The sequence below is a fragment of the Mastigoproctus giganteus genome, chromosome 4, assembly GCF_048544385.1.
Source record: "Mastigoproctus giganteus isolate SK-2022 chromosome 4, ASM4854438v1, whole genome shotgun sequence".
NCBI lineage: Eukaryota > Metazoa > Arthropoda > Arachnida > Uropygi > Thelyphonidae > Mastigoproctus > Mastigoproctus giganteus.
Window position 1 is genome coordinate 63,362,435 of NC_143578.1, and position 23,452 is coordinate 63,385,886.

At 36.3% G+C, this 23,452-nt stretch overlaps 1 protein-coding gene across 10 annotated transcripts in view; it reads left to right on the forward strand.

Annotated features, from left to right (window-relative positions):
• Window positions 1-23,452, forward strand: part of LOC150086788 (uncharacterized) — a 181,134-nt gene that overhangs the window by 81,164 nt on the left and 76,518 nt on the right. For 7 of the 10 annotated variants that reach the window (XR_016546898.1, XR_016546896.1, XR_016546897.1 and 4 more), the window contains exon 3: window positions 19,473-19,932. Coding sequence is in view for 7 of the 10 variants with exons in the window: in XM_090372752.1 (XP_090228878.1) it covers window positions 19,473-19,932 (460 nt within the window). In the remaining 3 variants the exon portion in view is untranslated. Of the gene's footprint in view, window positions 1-7,871; window positions 8,013-19,472; window positions 19,933-23,452 lie in introns of those variants that run through there. The other 3 variants (XM_090372755.1, XM_090372756.1, XM_090372753.1) reach the window with 3 other exon arrangements.

Consider the following 23,452-nt stretch of genomic DNA (forward strand, 5'->3'; position numbering starts at 1 on the left):
ATGACGAGGACTTTAAACCTCACGGTTATTTAATCTCGGATGTGTAGATGAGAAACAGAAAAAAAAGGAAGAAATTCCCGCTAAGTAAACTGGTGTCTTGTTACTTGCTAGGCCGAAGACACCTTACAAGGACTGATTAAAATGTCTCGGGGCATGACGCAAGTGAGATTTTTTCCCTCACTCTCAAGTAACGTTTTTAGGTTTTTCTCTGGTAATTACAAAACCTTTCAATAAATTTCTGGAGCGAACATTAACAAAAGCGGGTCATATGGAAGAACCTGTCGGGGGGATGATAGTGTGGAGCTCTGCAAACAGCTTCTCACTTTGTTTCTTATTTTATAAAAAAATTCGAGGATCTTTTGAGCTTTCTAATAAAGTTATAACGAAGAAGATGTAATTGAGCATTACAGAAATACGTTGTATCCATATGTACATTCCAAAAGATGAAGTACCATAAATCTTTATGTAAATATAGGTTTAAATAAATGAAATACCTTATTAGTATAGAACGGGCCGCATAAATAGCCTTCATTTCTAATTGATTATAAATAAACTGATGAATTATTAATAATATTCGAATACTTGCACTACCCTGACAGCTCTTAAACAGCAAAACATCGTGACCACTTCCATCTGACCACTTTCTCTACGAATGCGTTGTAGGTCTCATGTTTACAAAGTCCATTAGAGCTAAAAATCAATAAATGGCATCGATCATGAACGCTGTGGATATTCGCACTCACCAGCTGTGTCCGCTATAGTTCTTCGCGTGGCTGAGTGCCTTTGTCCTCTGTTGTCTTAGTATTTAAAGTTACTGAATATTTAAAATAGCCCATGGCTATCACTATCGGTATCTCTTATTATATTTAAACGCCTCCAGTAAACATTTCTTTGCATTTTTACTGAAAGAAGTCCTTAAAGGGTAAATAAATGTCTTAATTTAAGATATAAAAAATAAAATAAGTTTATACTATAGCCCGGCCTTAAGAAACACCGAATAAAATTCTGTGCGACTGAAAATGGAACTCAATAACATTATGAAATATGTATTTTGTTGGAAAAGAAAAATGAAGTCTTGTTTTAGTTTGGGCAGTATTGTCAGAAGTGAACAACAACCCGGCAGATAGTAGAGGTCACACATTAATCTCTTGCCATCATGACAGAAAGTATGTGGCCTAGCTGAGAGAACAAGAGCACGTATAATGGGGTGTAGAGAACGTACATCGAGTGAACAGAGCACCAGAAAATATTGTCCCTGTTGAGTGAAAAATGAGTCCCAATAAATCAGAACTCCTTCCAGCAACGGCTGACGTGTTGGAAGAAATTTCTTTAGCACATTTCGCATTTTTGACCGAAATTTTCCATACAGTTTTTCCAGTACCTACAAATTTACAATAAATCTGAAGAGATACTTTATTGGAAAAGGCCAGATTTTCCACACCGATCAATCCAAGTGACTTACAAAGTTTATTATCTAGAGGGGAAAAAATCGCGGCATCCTTAGCTGAAAGTCAACAACAAAATATCGTCCTGTTCAAATAGTTCAGTCAGTAATGATGGTCTAGCATGATGTTCTGAAGTAATAAGGCTGTACTAGTTTTAGATATAGCACGAAAGTGAATGAAGTTCGCTGATTGGATACCGAACAATTGATGGGTTTTCAATAAGAAATATTGCACAAGCCATTACATTCCTATTTTATAAATGTAAGGCTATTTTAGGGATAATTGGACTATTTCTTTAGACTATTTCACTACTAGTAAAGCGTTATTCTCGAGCTTTCTTTCTTTACTGAATGACGTTTGTCAATATTCCAAAATTTATCAATTATTTAGGTTATGGAGATTTGGTATTCTGAGTATTAGCAAAACATGTTGATCACGTCTTGCATCTCTCGCCATTTCGATAAAAAGTATAATATAGTATAGTATGGTATGGTATTGTATTGTATTTGTTGGTAACCTGTACCAATACTAGTGTGTTGCAATCTGGACTTATCAAAGCACCTTAAACAAAAGAACTTTGTTTGTCATTTGGAATTCGAAACTATGGTGGACATGTTTAAAGGTACGCCTTGCTGTAATCGCCAGTTTTAGTTCTATTGGATATTGCCAGCTCGTCCACTTTTTAAATATATACTTAAGAAGATATAGAAAATTATCCAGCTGTTATAGAAGCTTAAAGTTTTTTTTTGTAAAAACGCTATCAAATGCCTTTGAAATATATCTTTCCTGAGTTCAACAACCTGAGTGTCTTCCGTTTTTCTGTGAAATTTGTCCAAAGATGAGTGCCACAAGCCAACTGATACTATTTAGATTTATATTGGATGAATCCAAACTGGAAATCATTAACCCCGTGTTTTAAGAATAATTTCAGAAATGTCATCAGAACCTGGAAATGTTGGTATCAGGATTATCCACGAAGGTTAATGTAAGAGACAAAATAGGACCCTAGCAAATCGGCTTCATTTTATTTTAAGATGACATCACAATCATCACGATGTAGAAGTGGACCACTATGCAGTAAAACGCAGAAAAAGATCTTTCAAAATTTACAGCATCATCTAATTCATAGCCTCCTATTATATCTCCATGTAAAGGGGGAGGAGGGAGAACAGTTTGTGGAATTCACTATTATTTGTACAATGTTTTTAAGGTGGTTTTAACGGATCACCTTTGTTTTGCTGCATTATCATCCATTATGATCATTTTAATCGGTTTTATGTACCATGTAAGTTGTTAACAAAAAAGAAAACAAAAATGTGCTCTAAATGCCTCGGATGTTCGTGTTTCCTGTTGTATACGTTCTCCCTTTCTGTGCAACCTAGCGTAACCTTTAGAATTCGCCATTTCCGTGACACTAAACTGTACGCTTCATGACGCACGGGGGATTTCTTTCCACCTCCTGAACTATGTCTCATGCATATTATGGCCACACCCTTCCTTGGCAGTTCTGCTAGCCCAAGCGCTTATAATTAAGCGGTAAGGTATAAGACGAACCGTAGGTGTAATGCCCACCTTAACTGCTTCGCCAAGGCTTCTCCTCAACTGTGCTGTTAACGGACTTCTAAAAACAACCCGGAGGATGTTCGTCGCTCTTTAAGTGCGCTTTAATGCCACAAGATAATGGACTCCATCAAATACAATTATGTACGATTTTCTAATACTAATTGGCTTAAGCCTTCAACTGACCTGACGGCCCAGGCCGTCAATGACACAGTAGCTGACAGACACATGCTGAGTACAAATTCATGGTGTTTAGCAGCGCACGGACGTGAACGAGACATCGCATAGAATCCCTACCCATCCATCAGTTTTACAATTGAATTATTGTCTACAACGATTGGACTGTTATGGATTTGCAGCCAGAAAAAGTATTTTGTTTGGTTATGAAGAAAACAAAGGAAATAAAAAGATCAATGTTACAAGATAAGGCTATCGAAAAATGGAAGATAATTAATTGCTCGATAATTACTTATCGCTTTTCTAGATAGCATTCTAAGTCGCAATGAAATGTTTTGTTTATTTCTTTCAATTGATTCATTTTTATTAAAATACTTTGTCTCATTTTTAATCATTTATAGTCCTTAAGAAGTGTATTAATATGTATATGAATGATTTTAAAAATGATAATAAATAAATAAAATGGCAAAATAATACATTTAAAAAAAATTATTCGGAGTTTATAGCTTAAAAAGCATATTTTAATTTTAAGAAATTTAATCAGGGGTGGATTGGACAACCGGGATTCTGGGAACTTTTCCGATGGGCCACATGAAGCGAGATCTCTTGAATATGAATAATCTCACAAATTTTATATTTTGTATCTTACGTTATTCTTAAATGCATGGCAAAATATGATTCTATACCCACTTCAGCTAAAGATAAAGCCAACTTCCTAGCATCCTATTTTTCTTGTAACTCCTGTACCGATGATCTTAGTAAGCCATCTCCTATCATTACCAATACATTACAATCAATGCCTCCTTTGGTCTTCCTTAAAAAGTCAGAAGAATTTAAAACAATCTTGATGCCAATAAAGGGATGGTATTTCAAGTGGAGAAATCCCTGATGGTATTTTTCCACTTGATCTCAAAACCTGCGCATGTGAGCTTACCCTTGTTCTGGGTCACCTTTGTACATTTGGCAAATTACAATGGTGATTTTTCTTCTGCTTCGAAATTTGCTCATATCCATCCAATTCCTGAAAAAGAGTAACAAATCCCTTCCATCCAATTATCGTTCCACTTCACTCACTTCTACTCCTTACAAAGTAATAGAGAAATCCAATAACCGCCAACTTCTAAAATATCTTGAAACTTTCCATTTCATCAATGCTGTCCAGTATGGAATCCATCAGTGTAGATCCATTGGTGACATACTGGCTTATTTTTCCTATCTTTGGAAAAATTCAATGGAATGAAATTTAGGTCTTCTAAATAAACTTCCATCTTATGGTTTTCCAACCTTTTTTTGTAATTGGATATCCAGTTTTCTCTCTGACCGCCCACTGAGGGTAAAGTAGATCTCTCTCTCTATCTTCTTACTTCTCCACTAATGCTGGTATTTCCCAAGGTTCAGTTATTTTTCCCACTCTTTTCCTCTATATATTAATAATCTTCCATTGACTGGAACTCCTGTCCATAGTTTTACTGATGATAGCACATTACATTTCACTTTCCAGTTTGAGAAACCTTGCCCGGAACAAACAGCGTCAACTTCTCGACTGTCCACTACCAATTCCTTAAATGCTATGTCCAAGTAATTCTTCAATGGGGCAAAGATTACTTAGTTAATTTTAATCCTTCTAACTCCGTCCTGTCTTATATGTCGCCAAAAAGAATTCTTCTGCTCCTATACTTATCTTCGACACTGAGATTTCTAGATACGACCCCTTATCCCTGTTAGGGATTACCCTGACTTCTAATATCTCTTGGCATAAGCACATTACAAACATTGCTTCCTCTGCATCTAAAAAACTGGGTTTTCTTTTTCGCTTTCGACATTACTTTTCTCCCAAACAGCTGTTCACTCTGTACAAATCGCAAAGCCCTACCATGGAATGTTATTCCCATGTCTAGGGCGGTGCCCCCAAAACCTCTCTCAGGCTTCTAGATTCCATTCAAAAGTGGGCAGTTAAGTTTATTAATCACCCATCTCTAAAAGTCTCTCTACTTCCATGGGCACTGTTCTTCTGAATTGGCTTCTACAATTCCCCTGCTCTTTTCCGAACCAGTTCGAGCATGTTCTACAACCAGTCAACATCCTTTCACTGTGCAACTTCAAACTCACAGAACCTACTTTTCTCCTTCCTTAATTATTCCTTAAACCTCCGTTTTCTGGAAAAACCATCCTTCATACGTATTTCCTGAAAATTACAGTCTACAGAAGTTCAAGTCTAATGTTAACAAGTATCTTCTTTCATCTTCTCAGCCTTCAACCTACACACAGTACTAAGAAATATAGCTTCTAATACATTTCGAGTTTGTGGTTATCATAAAAATAGCTTCCTGTTCTCGAGTGAGCTTCTATGGAGTACTAATAAATTAAAACCTCCAAATTTTATGCGTATAATTTACATGATTAATTTTCCTATTTCTGTTGTTTAAAAATTGCTTTTCTGTATTGCCCAACTAGCCTGGAACATATCATCCTCCTCCTTTTCAATTACTTTGAGTATTTTACAATCACGAGGGTTTGCAGCTCTCCATCTCCCGCGATCGATACCTTTAGTTAAAAAAGAGCTCGTGGACCTTTCGTATCTACCAATCCTTTCTTAACAGCACCGTATAAATATTTAATAAACTGCACACATTCAGAAATACGGTGCAGTAGATATAACTTATTATTAATAACTTTCACTCATTCATTTTGTTTATTAATGTTTAACTTTTCTTTCGCGCATTAATACGAAAATTTAACTTAGTGCGGTTGAAAATGAGTGGATGGATTCAGGCTGCACTAAGTTGAATTAGATAAAGCCCGAGAATGACATATCGCCGAATTCGATTACGAAATTCTTTTGAAATTGTTCTAAATTAGCGCCAAAGTAAGTTAGGGTGTAAATAATATTGGCTCGTATGTAAGAATTGTGCTTTCTAAGGCTGGTGGTTTGTCTTCTTATCATGGTGTGAAATTTTTCGATTTCACTTTGCTTTGATTGAACGATCATAGCCAGATCTTGCCACTTTAAAAAAGGAATCCAGCTGCAAGTATTATATGAATATGTAGTGGAACCAGAGAACAAGTAAATGTTTCAAAAGATTTTTTTTATTGGTAAAAGTCCTACTTCATAAACTATCATATCAAATGTGAAAAATTCTTACAAGCCAATTCCCATTCCTAAGAACAACAGTCTGCAAAAAGTTCAAACTACCGCCTAATAATAAGTCTTCTAAATTCTCTGGAAAAGTTTTTTGAAAAACATCTTACAGCTTATTTTTATCCGCTTGTCACAGATAAACAGGTTTACAAGCGGTATAATGAACCTCATGGACACCGCCCCCCTCTCTCTTTCTGGAATTCTATTATTAGAAAGATTACCTGTGGCAATTAAATTGATGTTGTCTACATGGATCTTGCCAAAGCCTTTGACAAAGTCCTACACGATCTGCTTGGAGCTAACCTTGCACATCATAGAATACTTGAACAACTGTATCATCATCCAAAAAGGTATACCCAAGGCAAGCCGTTTTCTCATCACTATGAGTTCCACAAAGATTGTTCTTTTTATTCCCTTCTCTTCAACGCTTTTATTAACGATCTTGTCAATGCAATTGATAGCAATGAAATTCAGACCTTAATCGATGTGAATGAGATTAAAATTTTCAGGTCTGTGAAAAACGTCTGTGATGCTAGTTCGTTTCCAAAAAGCAATAAAGTCCTTTTTTTTGCTGGGCAACCAACAACAGGCTTAAAGTAAACGCTGCACTCTCTCATTTTCTAGTACTAAGAAGAAAGATCACTTCGCCTTCAGTATATTATTGATAACTCAGATATCACTGTGTGTTCAGAGCTCAGAGTTCTACCAATCATTGAATTTGTATCACCTCTTTGGAATCCAATACACCAATCAGATGAAATACAACTGAAACAATTTCAAAGTCACTTCATCAATTATCTCACCAAAAGAGAATCAATAAGAAGATCCTACCATAGGATCTTCTATAAGAAACCATTGCAACTGATTCAGGTTAGAGGCGCTTGAAACTCGCAAGATTTTCTATGATCTAAAACTACTCCACGAAATCTCTGAACAAGCTTAGAAAAAGAATTACTCAATCTAAAAAAAAATACGAAAATTTAATGAAGGGAAGAATGGTTAGGATTGATAACAGTTGATAACAGTTTTGTTTTAAAAAGAGTGTAATGTAATGTAAGAACGTTTTGAGTTTCTACATTAGTTTATCAGAACAACTAGGTGCGCACATCTAAGGGCATACCTAAGAGGCTGGATGCCCTTGTGCTAACCTTGTACAGATCAGTTATTTTTCTGATCCAGCCCACTACTTTCGTCAATGAACTAAGGTTGGATGTGACGGCAAACCTGAATATATTCATTCGTACTGCTCGCAGACTTCTTCAGACCAGGACATCGCTGAATTAACTTGGAACCACATGGATATTTCTAACTCTTTCAATTACTTACGCTACTTTCTTTGGCTCTTTGTAAAATTCATATGAATAAACTGTTTTTTTCTTGTCATATTCTCTTGTAAATATTGAGAATATTTTCTCTAATTTTTCTGGTTTACTCTCCTTCTCCTTTCCATTGTACACTTAAATTTTCTTCCTTTCTGCTGCAGCGATCCGTATGGGTATGCAATGAGTGTTCCAACCGACGTCAGCAGCTGTCCCAAACAACAGTGAACAGGCAAGGACCTGCTGGTAAGATGGGAGGCGGGCAAGACCAACAAAGGGTTAGTATGATGGCCACTACGGGTCAAGAATTCATGATGGGACCATCCGGTTTTAACCATCGGAGGAATGATAGTTGGGCAAGGTCAAGATAAGGTACAGTGAAAGCTAGATTCCACTACACCAAGTAGCTTAATTTTGCATTAAATTTTTTAGAGTTAATAAATTATTTTGCACTCTTATTTAAAGTTTTATTTTTCATTATTTTTACAAGTTTGAATTTAAAATTTTAAAATATAGACATTTGAAATAATTTATGCATGGGAAAACGTGAATAAATTCAATTTAATACTTTATGGATCTTTCCGTCAAAACCATAGAAAGCCCAAGAGGTTTGTATAAATTAATATTTCATATTTATTATATAGATAGCAGTAATCTTCAGTTGATGATAAAAAAATACAATATACGAGTTTCAATAGCGCCAGCCAAAATGCTGTCCCAATTGAATATTGCCATTTAGAAAATCAATCTGTCTACACTTTAGTATTTATGAGGTTCATTTGTATCTTCATCTCGCGTTGGAAAGTGACAATTTGAATCCACTCTGCCCAAGGTGGATTCTGAAACAATGCCTCAGCAATTTTCCAACAAAAATCCCCGAACACAAACAGAAAGGAAAAAAGTAAATGCTGCTAGAGTCGGTGTGAGACAGAACCTTGAAATGCGGATTGCAGTAGTGAAACCACTCTGTATTCATGAAACAAAAACGTTTTTCTTTTGATGTGCCGAAGCAGAGCTGGAGTAAAAACGGGAGGGAGAAAATCGGATAGTTGTTCTGGTTTCTTAATAAAGTTCGTTCTCAATAGGAAAGAGTCGACTTTCCATCTATTCTTCGTTGCTTACAAGAGGAAAAGGCTCCAAAATTACTTCACGAAATGCTGATGCAGGATTTTGTAGCATTAGAAGTTAAGCAGAGAAAGAACGTACTTTTCATGCTCACTATACGATTCCATATGTAAATGTATGGGAGAAGCGAGTGAAATTCTTTATAGAATTACTAATGTCTCACTGCGCCAGATGCATGCGTTAATCTCGCTTGTCATTACAGTGCAGGGTAAAGCAGAGGAATGGAAATAGGGTTATTACTACCACGCTGAATGTCCAGTGACTAACACAATAATCCAGTGCGGATACGGTAATGTAACCAAAGTTTGGATTCTCTTTTATACATCTCCTCCCTCTCCATCCTTACTCTAGTTTTCTTTTTTCCCATTCCATTTTATCCTCCTTTTCTTTCTTTTCTTATTTTTACTCTCCTTTCCTGTTCTCGCTTTTGTTCGTTTTATTTTTCTCTCCTCTCTCTCTCTCTCTCTCTCTCTCTCGTTCTTTTATGAATGGCATGGCACCTGTCACTCCAACCAGTACTGAAACTCACGAGGAAGTGTATAACGTATTATTCTAATGAGTATGTGATACAAAAATGGAAGTATCCTTTCCTCTCTGTGAGCAGCAGCGTAATCAGAAGCCAAGAAAAATCACATTCATGTCAGCCGCAGAAGGAGGTGGTTCTTTTGATACCAGAATGTCTAGCGACCCTGCTGGAGAGAGAGAGAGAAAGAGACGTGACTAGAATATTCAAAACGGAAGTGGTGGCGCAGCTGCGAGAAATCTTCAGAAGGTGAGACTTAAATCTCTACATTTCGAAGTAGACCCGTCTGGCAGTTTGGCAGCAAGCGATGCATACCGAAGTAGTTACAGTTATGTTCCTGCAGTACTCTGGTAGTGACTGTGTGTTGTTCTAGAGATAAGTCTAGTCGTGCCATTTAACATCGCAGAAGTTTGTAAACTAAGGGTAACGGGTTAATTAGGCGATACGAAAACACGTTTACCCGCATAAATAAACGATAAGGAAGTTCAGAGAAAAGTGCCATCTGGGGACTTGATTCAGTATTAATATCGCCCTTCATACTCTTTTTAATAACATTTAACTTTTCAATGGGATTACTGAAGGTTTGGGGAAACCAGGAGAAGGCCCCTTATTATCAAAGCCTGGCTTGTGGGGGAACTCAATGCGATCCAGAACAAATGTCCTCTTCTCAAATTTTCCTGGTGTAATCTTGATAGTGGTGAGCCAGCTAAACAAGCGAAGATGGGCTGCCAATAAGGGACCAAGTCGACCAAATGGATGAAATTACAGTTTAATGCCTTTTCATTATGATAGGACAAAGGTAACACAACTCTACCATCCGAGAAGCCGCTGGGATGAAGAAGACGAAGACTTCCTTGTGCCTGTCAGGACAGCGATAATATGATATTGGAATAACCATCAAGGTTAAAAGCTTAAAATGGCAAAAAAGTGGAATGAACAGAAAACAGAGGACGATTATCAAAATAGCAGGTTTTTGGCTAGGCAAAGACCGAATTCCTAGCGAATACAGCTAAAAAGGTTTAGAAAAACAAGGTAAACTTAGTCTAGACTAAATAACTAAAAACTGGAACGTTAATAAATGTTTAATCTAGGAACAGTCTTTAATAAAGATGAAAGAACACTTTTTTGCTTTAGCCAAATGAATTTGTTGAAGCCAGTTAAACAAATTCATTTGGAGCAAAGAAGACATGGGCCAAAAGACAAAAGTACTTGTTTATAACACAGTTTTAACAACCTATTATTACAAATATGGAAAAAAGAAACTCTTGGGATCACAAATACCCAATGAAATGGAAGGTAAACCAAATATAAGATGGTATGGCACGTATAAAGCATGGGAGAAAGGCGAAAGACATATTTACAACAAAAATACTATAATTTCCAGTCTAATATTCCTTTAACTAAGAAAAATATATCCTTTGATTCAATTCGTCTTCTTCTTTAATATGTAAGCTGAAATTAAAAGCAGGCTACCACAGACTGTCTTTTAAATCTACAACTGCTAAAGAAAACAAAGACATCACCATATTTTGTTTACGATTTTATTGACAACGAGATATACACAAGGAAACCATTAAGAGTGTATAGGAGAGAAGAATAATTAACAGAGTTGATAAATATTATGAGAGAGAATTCCAACAGTAAAATAAACCATAAAATAGGTTTAAACATTAACGTCATATGTACAAAAAGAAGTGTACAGTAAGATTAATTACCAGTAGAAAAATTAATAATAAAATGAGAACTAATCACGTTGTAGTCCAAGGGATGAGACATACTTGTAGATGGAGATCATCAGGGATCAAGAACTGTCAAGAAATATGAGCGCCATTTGCTAATCTGGTAATTCTTTTTAGTGGACTGAACTTCGTGAAGTCCATGTCGGCATGGTCAAGGCGCCATATTTGAAGCCATTTGAACGTAAGAAGGCAAAGAGTTACCAATTTCTTTAGAGAATAGTCATCACATTCTTATAAGGTTACAACTGACATGGTGCAAGCGTTTCTGTACGTGGTTATTTAAATTACGATTTAAACATTCCATTTGCTGAGTTTTCATGTTTTGCAGCAGCAGCAGTTAAATAAATGAGAATGATGTCACCTCTCATTTGAAATACTTGCTGATTCTCGAGAACCCGACAATAAACCATTCATTCCTAGTGGAGTTCTCTTGGTTTGTTAATTTAATATTTGTGCATTTAACAAATTGCTATTTAAAAATACTCAAACCTCTATGCTTAAATTCGCTAACATCCTATATCTATTCATACCAGACTTAAGCATATTAATAATTATAGGTCGATCACCAACTAAACAGCCTCGTTAGAGTCTTTGATACATTATATATAAATAAAACTTTCATCCTAATATGACAGTTATTTAAAATAAATAAATTTTCTGTTTATATCCCGGGATGGCCACACTTAAGCCCAGAGGAGTTCAAAAGATAGGAAGAAACAAGAATATCACTCAAAGCGCGTGTGCTTCTGTATCCTCGCACTTGGTTTCCAAAAGGATTCCTCGAATGAGAACTACATTGATTTTTGTTCCAGAAACTATGGATTTTTTCAGGAACCAAGCAAACCGATCACAGAGCATACCCAATTTACATACACAACAAAATGACGGTTCAAGACCGTAGTTGCCTTGGCGCAAAATCAAAGAACAATCTCTGGCAATATATACCATGGCAGTTGATTCTGATAATCAAACTGCTGATTTATATACCGATATTTCCACGAGCATAATTTATTGCATATAAATGTGTACAGTTTGAAACCGCTGTTTTTATTAATAATATAATTTAACCCTCCCCAGGAGCTCCATAGTAGCTTCGATCGTTGTCCTCGTACGCCCTCCGGAAATTGGTCTGGGTCTTAACCTCGTCAAAGCGCGACGAATTTTCATGGGCTTTTTCACATCGTGGCCGAGTTGTCGATCACGGGCGAGGATTCTCCCTCAACTCGGGTTTTTCATCCAAGAAAACAAGCAAATCGACCATGATACACGCAACTTACAACCCTCCTTAATTTCCATGACACAAACGCTGAGAAGAACAAATAAAGTAATGTATTCTTTATAACCAATACATTATAGATTTCGGTTCAGACTTTTTAGCAATTAATTCAACGTCATTGTACACTGCTTAATAAATGACACCAAACTCAGAATTGTAGTAGATCACCTTCTGAAGTATTTCGAGTACAGGCAATATACTGACTCCTCGTGGTCTTATATTATTTTCACTTTTTCTTTGCTTTAACCATTTCCATTCTCTTAGCCCTATTTTCATTTTCTCTTTCTCTGTCTGTCTATCTTTGCTGTATATTATTTTCGCAGCAACTTTCAGAAATAATGTGCCGATTTCTTTCAGCTGTGACGTGACTTGGAAGTACACACTTAGTACATTAAATAGCGCTCTTAACGGACCATTAGATCCCCTGCAGGACATATTTATCAGTCGTTCCTTCCTGATGTATAACCCGAAAATCTTGGTAACGGTGTGCAGTGCGACAAACATTTGTATCTTTCTCCCCCCTCTCGCTGATAACGCACGTGCTTTTCCTGATCACTGGCGCTTTCTCGTTTCATTGCTCATCCTCCCACTCCGGCTTTAGATGCTACGGAGCACATACAGAAATAACAAAGGAACCGAAAAAATGGCAAAAATGCTTTCGCCTTCCCCCTTCCCACCGACCTGTTATCGATATCCGATAAAGTCAAGCGCAAATGTACACGGCACACAACAGCAAGGAAAGATCAAGGATGCAACCCATTAAGATAAAAACAGAAAATGCAGTTCGAATTACGACAAATCAGATTTTTTTCTTTTTTACTTCTTAGACCTGAAGATTAAAACTAAACTTGTGCAGCAGTTGAAGATGGGTCCCGTGATTCTTTGTGATGGAAGCTTCGGGCATGGATTTTCTCGTCAACAGCTGCGGCGATCGTGGCTTTGTTGGACTTAGGTGGCTCTATACTTTATGACAAACGACTTCACGCCTTGCTGTAGACCGATCACACTGGCGCTTCTATCCTAACTTCCCCCCATCTCTTCCCTTTTTCTGGTTACTTATGGCAAAGAAGAATTGATGTTTTCAAAATAGTGTTTTCAAGCGACCATGTCGTTACTTATAACGCCATTCCTTCTCCTTTAGTGATTCGAATTCATTTAAGTTTATTTCGTATTTGTATTTTGAAATACAAATTAAATCTTACCGAGTTTACCATTTGTAGATAGATTAAGATGGCGTATATTTAAGCCTGTTTATATTATCTCTTTGTGTCAAATACTGATGGACTGTTGAATAGTCCAGAGATAAAAATCATTGCATTATTAGTTATGAACTATCAAAAAAAGCATGTTAACCAGGAGTGCAGATTTAGCTACGAAAATCACTACAGAATCTTTTAAAGAAGTTGAAAAACACCTTATTGCAGTATTCAAAATTTAGCCTTGAAGAATTCCTCCAGGCTCCATGATTTGAATTCAGACTACCCCAAACGAGTGAAAAGTAGCGAAAGCACTAAACTCCCACGAGGAAGTCAGCATTACAACTGCCAAATAATTCCTGATGCTAGTGGATCCGTTTGGAATAAATGGCGAGCTAATATTCAATTTATCATAGCTTACATCAAAACTGATGTATCTGCGCCTTTGAATAAGGTCAGCACGCTGCTCTAACCAGTCTACCAAGTCGATCTTCAACCAATACATTTTGCAACCATTTCTGAATAGTCCCCTACCAGTTGTACAGGGTTTGTATCGCTGCTCCACTGTGGTACAATCTAGAAGGGCATTGCCATTTTGAAAAGTGACTGTCATAGCTCTAATATTGCCCACTTATATTAACCAAACAAGTAGGTAGGTTAAATAACAAATGTGGTAATAAGTATATGGTGTGCCATACCTCATGGGAGTTTTATTTTTGCCATCCTTTTTTTCACAAAATCCCATAAACTAAACTTAGTTTTTCAACGTTTCGAAACATTTCAAAATTTTATTGGTCTCTCGAGGAAAGGACAAACTATCAACACCACCACCTTCAAGATCTACAATTTACAGAATAATTCAAAGGTTTGTAATACGGGTAGCGTGGTAAATCTTCCCGGTTGCGTCAAACCAAGAACAGTTAAAAATGAAGCTAATACCAGTCCATCAACGGGAACCAATCTAAATCCACTAAGTTGGCTTGCAGATCTTCAGACAATATCACGAACCACCGTAAGAAAAAAATCTTAAAGTATACAGAATTCAAAGTCCTATATCCAGGCCCTCAATGAAGATTACTTTGACAAACTTTTGGAATTTTTAGAAAAGTATCTCTCAATGTGCGTCGGCAACAGTAATTTTCCAATCAAATTGTTTGGACTATCTCCTTTGATTCCTAGGTTGTTGTTAAATTAAGTAAGCGTAATTCTGTGCACCAAGTAGCCGAAAATATTACTTTTCAGACATGAAAAAAATTAACTCTTCTGGAGTTTGGAAACCTTCCGACTGAATATGAATGAATGAATATCAGTGGAGTCGAATATAATACGGTGGGTTGCTTGGGCCCTTCTTTTTCTTCGATGGCGCAGTTACTTAAGACTCATATCTAAGAATCTTAAATGAGTTTTGTTTATTGCACGAAAAATGGTGCCCTTCCTTCTCATTATTCCTTTGCTATACCACAATATCTGAATGAAAGTTTGTAGTACATCGTAGACCTACTGAATTGGGTCATCATATTCAGCCCTCGCCAATTTTTTTGTAGGGTTATTTAAAAATATAACTGCGTATTATCATAAATCTATAAACAATAATTAAACTGGTCAATAAGGTTTTAGTAAATGTACACGATGGAATTTTAATATAAAAGTAAAAACTTTTTAAATTAATTCTGTTATATATATTAAAATTGGCACATAAATTTTACAGCATGTCGCAGTTTAACAAACAAATGCAATGAATAATTTTCATAATAGATAAGCATCGCTTACTGAATATGTAGCAGGTGATGGCTCATAATTATGAATCTCTCTTATGAGAATCTATGATAACAAGTTTGTTCATGTTAATCTTCGATTGTCGTCGTCTATACGTATTCGAAACTGGTCGTGGTTTTATTATCTTTAGTTTTCTTTATATAATTTTACTGACAAGCAATATAGACAACTACTGTGACTCTGCAAATACACCGGATTTTTTGTTATGAATGTGGATAGTTTACACCAAAACACAGCGTTGGGTGAAAGCCTGCATGATAGACTTTTAAATCCTTAGTTCAATAGTTTCTGGGTAATAAAGAGAAGAAAACTATGGATGGATTATGGAAGAACTATTGCACAATTAAGTATAAAAATTTAGGTTGCCGGACGTGTCTTAAAATACACTCCATACGCTTGTGGATTTTTCTCGTTAATTTCGATAATTTAATTGTTGTTAATGATGGACAAGATGGAGGCTCAACCGGGATATAGGTATAATGGAACTGCACCATGATGGATGACTATTGTAGGTTCTTGCAAAAGAAGGAGAAACCGTTCATAAGAGAAAAATATAACTTTATATTATCGAATTCTAGGCTGCTTTTATGTTGTTGTTGTAGTAGAGTTTTAGGAGTATCAGCGACTAAGGCCATATTTCTCCGAGTATGTGTCTCTAAATTACGTGTCGTTGTGGTCGATTTTCTGTTTGCTGGACGAAAAACCATGGTGCCCTCACCTGAGACCGACTAACTCAGCCATGTTTTGAAAAAAGGCCCATAAAAATTCCTCAGTTCATGAAAGCGATTCCAACTCAAGTCTTCTTCACTCGGTGTGGGGAGGACGGCGATTCTACCAACTGTGCTGCCCTCGAGGGCTCTGCTTTTATATTTTTTATCTTAATATTTCATTAATGAATTCAGTTGAATACAGATGATAACTAAATAAATATTTAGCATTTATTAAAATTTTATAATAATCCAAAGTCAGTAATTAATGCTCAGAATGGTGGCCGGTCTTAGGGCGGGGATATTTCTCTTCAAACACTTCATCCGTTATCCATTTCATTCAATAACGCAAATGCAGTGTACTTAGGTAAATTTCTTAAGGGATAAAAAAAAGCAAAGATAATTCATTTTACATAAAAACACTTCTTATTTGTTTCTGTTTCTACCATGTCTGCAAATTTTGCTGATGACTGGACATTCTCTTTCTTTTTTTCTCTCTTCAGCTAAAAGAGAACGCACACACATACATACAAATAGCATTATTAATAGCATAGGAGCTCGGTGGCTGTTATTGTGTAAGGTCCAGCAATTAATGTGCACGTACAACAACAGATCCTCGATCTTTGATCATCGAGCGAAGGAAGCAGAGATCAGTCATTCGGCGGTATCCTTTGCCACTTGCATTAGGTTCGCCTGTCTAGTTACCATGGTGACAGGTTTCTATTGTCTTGCTTGGGGGAAACTGTTCAAGGAACTCTTCAGAATACGATGAAATGAACTCCATTTCTAATGGCAATGGAGCTTCAAATGATGTATTTTTCCTTCATATTCAGTGTTCCTTAATTTTATTGGAAAAAAACATTCATCAAAAAGAAAGCGTCCGCTCCACCAAACACACACACCCACCGCTTACTGCTAAGTTCAATATTTCTTTACGTGTTGCTAAAATTTTTGCTTTTTAATTATGGTAATCGTTGTAACGCTATTAAGATTCTGTAAGATTCATTATGAGGAACACATTAACGCTCCTTGAGGGAGGCAATGAAAGAAGCAGACATTACATCGCCAGCAAGAGGTCCCATTAAAACGTGCGCCGACCAAAAAGAATTTTCTATTACGCGTCGCGAACAACGAGAAAAATGTCCATTACCTGACTCTGTAAACAACCAGAGAAATTTCGGCTATCTGATGAGCGCGCAAGAGGACCACCCGCGCTACACAATGCGGAATCCAGAAATGGCCGTGACCTTACGCGTTAAACGGGAGAATCTTGTTCGTACTACTTAGCAAACGAACAGCCAGTGACGCAAGAGGAATATTAGAGACATTAATGTCCCACTGACCCTTTGTGAGGAGGAAGAAACCTCCGAGGCTTTTGAAATTACTGAAGAGGAACTTTGAGGATCATAGGAGACTTGGGATCGTAATGATGCTGTGGGTATGTTAATTTAATGTGTTCCTGCTAGTACGTGCGAATATTTATAAACGTATTCGTTGTTCGGGAGGCAGATATTCGAAAAATGTGATGATAGAAGAGGACAGAATGGTTGAAAAATAAAGGTACACGAAGGAAGAAAGATGGACTTTGCTAAATGGATCATCCGGTAACTTCCTGTTAATTTTGGTAATATGATGAAGTGAACTATATGTACAGATTTTATACGGTTTATTGTTGTTGTTCAGTGCTATAAAAATGTTTTCATTGAGTAAAATCACTTGCTGAACAAACTTAGGGTAAAAAATAAAATTAGGAAAAGGGTAAAAAAGGGAAAAGAAGATTACTAACTAAAAGTTGAATTTCTTCTTGAAGTGTAAATCATAAAAGTGTAGAAAAAAACGTGGAAAAAAATCTCTGACAAGAAAAAAAATCTTCATTAAAAAAACTCTCGCCATAAAAAAATTTATCAAATAATTTTATGAGTTTTTTTGTTTATTAAAAAGGTATTTGTATAAATGCGCCTTTAATAACTATGTCAAATACTTCCCAGATGTCAGAATAACAATACTTCTTAAGGTATTTACAACTTTGTTTCCCAAATCGGGCCAATTCTTTTACTTATAAATTTTAAGAGACAAGAAACAAGATTTTTAAATAAATAAAGTCAAAATATACACATTGAGTGTATTTTCTTTTCCTTCTAGCGATATTTTATTGAGTTTTAAATCTGTTTTTTTTTTTTTTTGCTTACTCGGTTACATTATGAAACTTTCACTTAAATACTATACCCTGTATGACATTAAAGATATTAAAGTTTACTTTAATAATGTTTGAACAAAATTCTAATCAAACACGCAGATATTAAAAATCGCCTTTGACCTTGTGTCGTATTTTTTTACCCACAAGGTCACAGTAAGTCCATGCTTTTACCCGATTAACGTACTGGAATTTGATAAGATTTAATTGTTTTGAATGTGATGTATTTTAGAGGGGCGTATTCGTAAATAACATTAAAAGCATAATTTATCAGAAGAGTAGTAGCACAATGTATAATCAGACAGATCGTTTAAAAATGCTAAATATAATACAGGGGGTGGCCAAGCTTATTAAACCTGGGATTTAATCTACTTGGAAATTTTCTGAAAATAAATGAATTGTTTCTAAGAATTATAAACAGTTTTTATGAGTTTTTAAATTGGTAAAATATGTAAATTGGATATTTCTTCCACTTTTCATTTTGTTGCATAAATGTTTCTGCCGATTACGAGCGAAACACACTTCAATAAGGAAGAGAGAGAGAGAACGAAAGTCACAATGGAGATAAATCCTCAAATGAACTTACGCATTTTAGGATATTATCACTCAATCAATAAATGAAAAATATGGGCATACGCTGCAAATATAATAATTGGAAAGACTTATTTACTTACAGATTAATTTTATAAATATCAGCTACAAAGTAGTTGTTGTAGGCATCATTTGCTGTTTCTCATATTGTGCTCTGCCTTCACGACGAGTTGCCATGATATTGCACTACTTCAAATAAGTAACTCTTCACTAATAGAGAAGACTATTGTTACTTATTCTCAGTTGAGTACCACCTTATGGTGGTACTCAACTGAGAATGTGCTTATGGCATTAATAAAAAATATACAGTTTAAATTATAAATAAAACTTGCAGTAAGTTATAATAATTAATAAAATTAGTTAATCTAATTAAAACGAGACATTCGGTGCGCCTCTTTTTTTCGTACATTAAATGAGGGACATTGGACTGGAACTATATATCATGGTGATGTTCTTTTTTTATATATATATCTGAATAAAAACTAAGATCACAGAATTTAGTCTCCGTTTTGATTCAAATTTCGTTTCATGCTGTTTAACTTTCCCATTTTGGTTATGGCTTCATTATCCAAAACCTTTTTGGGATAGATGACACTTTAATACCGGTTTACAGTAGAACTATCTAGAAATGAACGAATAATTAATGCAAATCCACTCTCTGAATTAACCATTCTTCTTTGTATTTCTTTTGTCTTTTCTGTACAGATGCTGGATCAGAGCAGACGGGAGGACCCGATGGCACGTGAGTATCCCCCACCTGCAGCAGTAGATGATGTAGTTTCTCTTGAGGCTCAGATTACGGTGGCTGAGACCAAGGCGGACAAGTGGGGCCGAACTCGGGAGGATATGATCCAACGTCAGGTCGATTACAATGGCAACGGAAGATCCGAATCACTGGTAGAGAAAGCACGGCTGGAAGAGGGTTACGATATTGACGATGACTATGCAAAACAGGGGGAAGATGAAGACGAGGAAGATGAAGATAGCGATGAAGAGCTCGAAACCATCCCCTCAATCCTACAACCCCTCCCCTACTACGATCGTAGTCCGGGTGAGGTGTACACCATCCCCGAAGAAGAAGAAGAGATCACTTCCCCCACCCAGACAAAACTAGCCGATTCAGACCTGAATTCCGACACTGCGTCTTCACTGATCAGATGGAGAGGTAAAAGCCAGCAATCGCTGGAGATTTAGGTGTCCGGTGTCGGCTGCTGAGACAGGAGCGCCACCTCTAGGGTACACGACACAAGTGTCGGGTAACCAAAAGCTACCCCACGTTGACGATCTGTACTTGTACGATATAAGCAGGCAAACTACATTTCTTAATAAACTTTTCCACCGCTAGGTTTCAATGCCTGCTAAATAATGGAGGAAAAGAATTCCCAGCCCTCACTAATTGGACCTAAATTCGATAATAAAAACAAATATGATTCTAACTAAATTGTTTTAAAGGCGGATAAGCTTTCAGACTTCTCCATCGAGTCTTAAATATAACTAAACATAACTAAACAAACCGATTAAAAATCAGATTGAAGGTTTTATTCGCTTTAATACCACAACCCTTTTATAGTACAGTACAGTGCGTCAAAAGGTATTTTTAAAGTCCTATTATTTTAACCACAAATTTCTTAAATATTCGGTCGTGTACAGAAGGCACTCTCACTTCGTCCTCCTCCTCAGCAGCGGATACTTTGATGGCATTGTGTTTGTGCTCACAGAGGGCATGGGGTTGCCAATCAGACCGTGACTGGTACGGCAAAATACACAGGTAGAATACTTATCAGGTATTGCAGCTATGGGATGGGAAGAGATTATGCTGCCTCAGCACTTTGCGCAAATGGAAGTTGGTTTACTGTTATCAAACTGGCGATCAGGGTGTCTTACTCTTGTTTTCTGACGCGAATTATTTATAGAAAGGACTTATAGTACCGATTATTTTCATCATTAGGTTTTAGCAAGAGCTTATGCTTTTTATGGTACTCACCTCTTAATTTGTGTGGTTCGAAGACAGAATTTAAAGTGAATTTTAAGTTTAAAAATGCCCCAAGGAAAAGGAGTGTACTTCTATTTACTTAGGTTGCCATACATAATTAAAACTATGGTGTGAACTGAGTAACAGAGTCTTAACAGGAGACTTTCGTAAAACGTCTTCAGTTGGTTATTTCAAGAAAAAAAAGTTGCGTTTTTATAGATGGAACTTAACTCCCAGGATGCGCAGCTGAAGCACATGTTGGAAATTTTATTTGCGTTAGACCCCATATTTGCCAAAAGTTAGCTGGATTTCGTATTGAGAATCACATTTTGCGAGTTCTGATGGAACCATTCAATGGTAAAAGTTGCATATAATAATTGTCCATGGTTTGAATTTAATTAAGGTTATTGCTGAATCTGTTTGAGGATGATTTCTTCTAATTCTAGAGTATATTTCAGTCTATCACATATGGAATTAAATTTCTGTAAGAGATTATTAATGGTTGTCAGTGTCGCACCATCAAGAGCAACACAGGCATTAGCATGAATGACTTGGAAGAAGCTTTTGCAGAACGGACAGCATGAAATTTGCCCGACGGCTTCATAGAAACAGCCTTCAATCCAATTATACTGCCACAGAACTTAGCCGACATGCACAATCACATACCTATAACCCTCAAATAGATTCAGCAATAAACTTAAGGAAATTAAATTCGAATCAAACTATTATTATACGAAGCTTTGGCTATTGAATGAACTTGCAAAATATGATTCTCAATACGAAATTACCAGCTAACTTTTGCCAATATGGCGTCTAACGGATATAAAATTTCCAACACGAGCTTCATCTGTGCATGCTGGGAGTTAACTTTCATCTATAAATACACACACAACTTTCTTTTCTTGATATAACTAACTGAGGACATTTTTCGAAAGTCTCCCGTTAAGACTCTTGGTTACTTAGTTCGCATGACAACCAAAGTAAAGAGAAGTACACTCCTTTTCATGGGGACGTTTTTAAATTTAACTTTCGCTTTAATTTCCGTCTTCGAACCATACGGATTACGAAGGGAGTACTAAAAAACAAACTCTTGCTAAAACTTAATGATAATCTTGTTTTCTAAGTAACTTCAAAAGAATACCAATTATTACTCCCAAAAGAAGTAATAATTTTAATACAGGTCTGTAATAATAAAGAATAAAGTGAGTCAATCAAAGATAATACAGGGGTAAAAGCTTAGAGAATAAAAGGGGACGAAAACCTAGGGAAAAAAAACAGTAATGAGACAGACTACTTTCCAAAGTTAAAGGGACAAAATTTTAAATGTGTGTATCCTCAGAACCATACCAGATATGCTCAAAGCAATACCATCTCAAGAAACTCTAGTGAAGTGCTAGTATATATATGATCTCTCCCCACAATATGAAACTAACGGTACCTCATTCGAGCAAATCGAACTCAGAGCCCCCATCTACCCAGATAGAAATTTCTAACCGCTCTCTTATTTTTGTGAAATTTTTAAGTGTATACCAAGACTCAGGAGTATTGCACACCTTAGGTAAGAGAGGACGTTGCCTTCCTATAATAATAAAGCTATTAATATCAAATAGAAGTCTGCCTTGAACTTGGGTTTTCAACCAAGGGCTAAAACTCCCAGTTCAAGACTTCTGCTTGACAGTTAGCTGTTATTGACCTGCTGCTCTAGACGTCTCCAATACTTGCTCCAGAATCTCTGCCAAAGAATGCGCCTCAGATTTTTATTCATTTGAAGCAATCTGAGTGCCTCAAGTGACTGGCATGCCTCTCGTGTTGCTGTTTCAGATTGTCATAAATGTCGCCTGTGGCATATCCTACGAATTGTTTTGGTACCAGCCTTTTTATCGGATACAGTGGCATTCGAATAAAGTCTTGAAAGTCTGGAACGTTATTTATAAATAAGTGGTTTAAGACAACGACCCAAACAAATATATTTTTTATCTCTTTTTTTTAATATTTTGCCATCTGTTTCGTCAGTGTTCTAAATTATTATTACCATCTGTTTATCCAATGAGAGAAGCCCCAGGGACAACCAGTAGGCTGGAGGTATATTATTTACAAACTAAGCTACAAGTTATTACCTGCAAACTCAATTGGCTGAAGTGTAGTGTTTAAAAGCTCTAAATGTAAATCTGCTGAATTTACAAACGAGTACACTTTGGTTAAAAACAAGAATTTTGAATTAGTACTTGATGGCTCCTGAAGATCAAATATTTACAAAAGCTTCTTTCCAAGATAGAACGCTTTACAGTGTAGCATTTGCCAATATGAACAGAGTTGTTGTTTGGATTTTTTCTCTCCAAGCAACAGACGAGTTAATTGGTATCGAATGGCCACCGAGTAATTCTTCTACGAAAAATTCGGGCTTTTCATCTCGCAAAAAGAGCAGTACTTCACGGTATTGATCCCTCATACTCTTAATCTGTGTCTGCTTATTCTAAAACTACAATCGGTCGATTGAATGGCTTCAGAATAACCAAGGTTATAGTTAAAAAAGGAATTTGGCAACGTTCACTGAAAGTTTCGGATTATCAGCACGGCTACAAGAAAACAATTCTCAGTGTAAAACGTATTCCACACGTTAAAAATAATTTCAAAAAAGGCTGTTCCTTTAATTTTGTAAACTAGTGTACATTAACGGAAATTAGAAAAAGAAATAGCAAGATCATTATCTAAA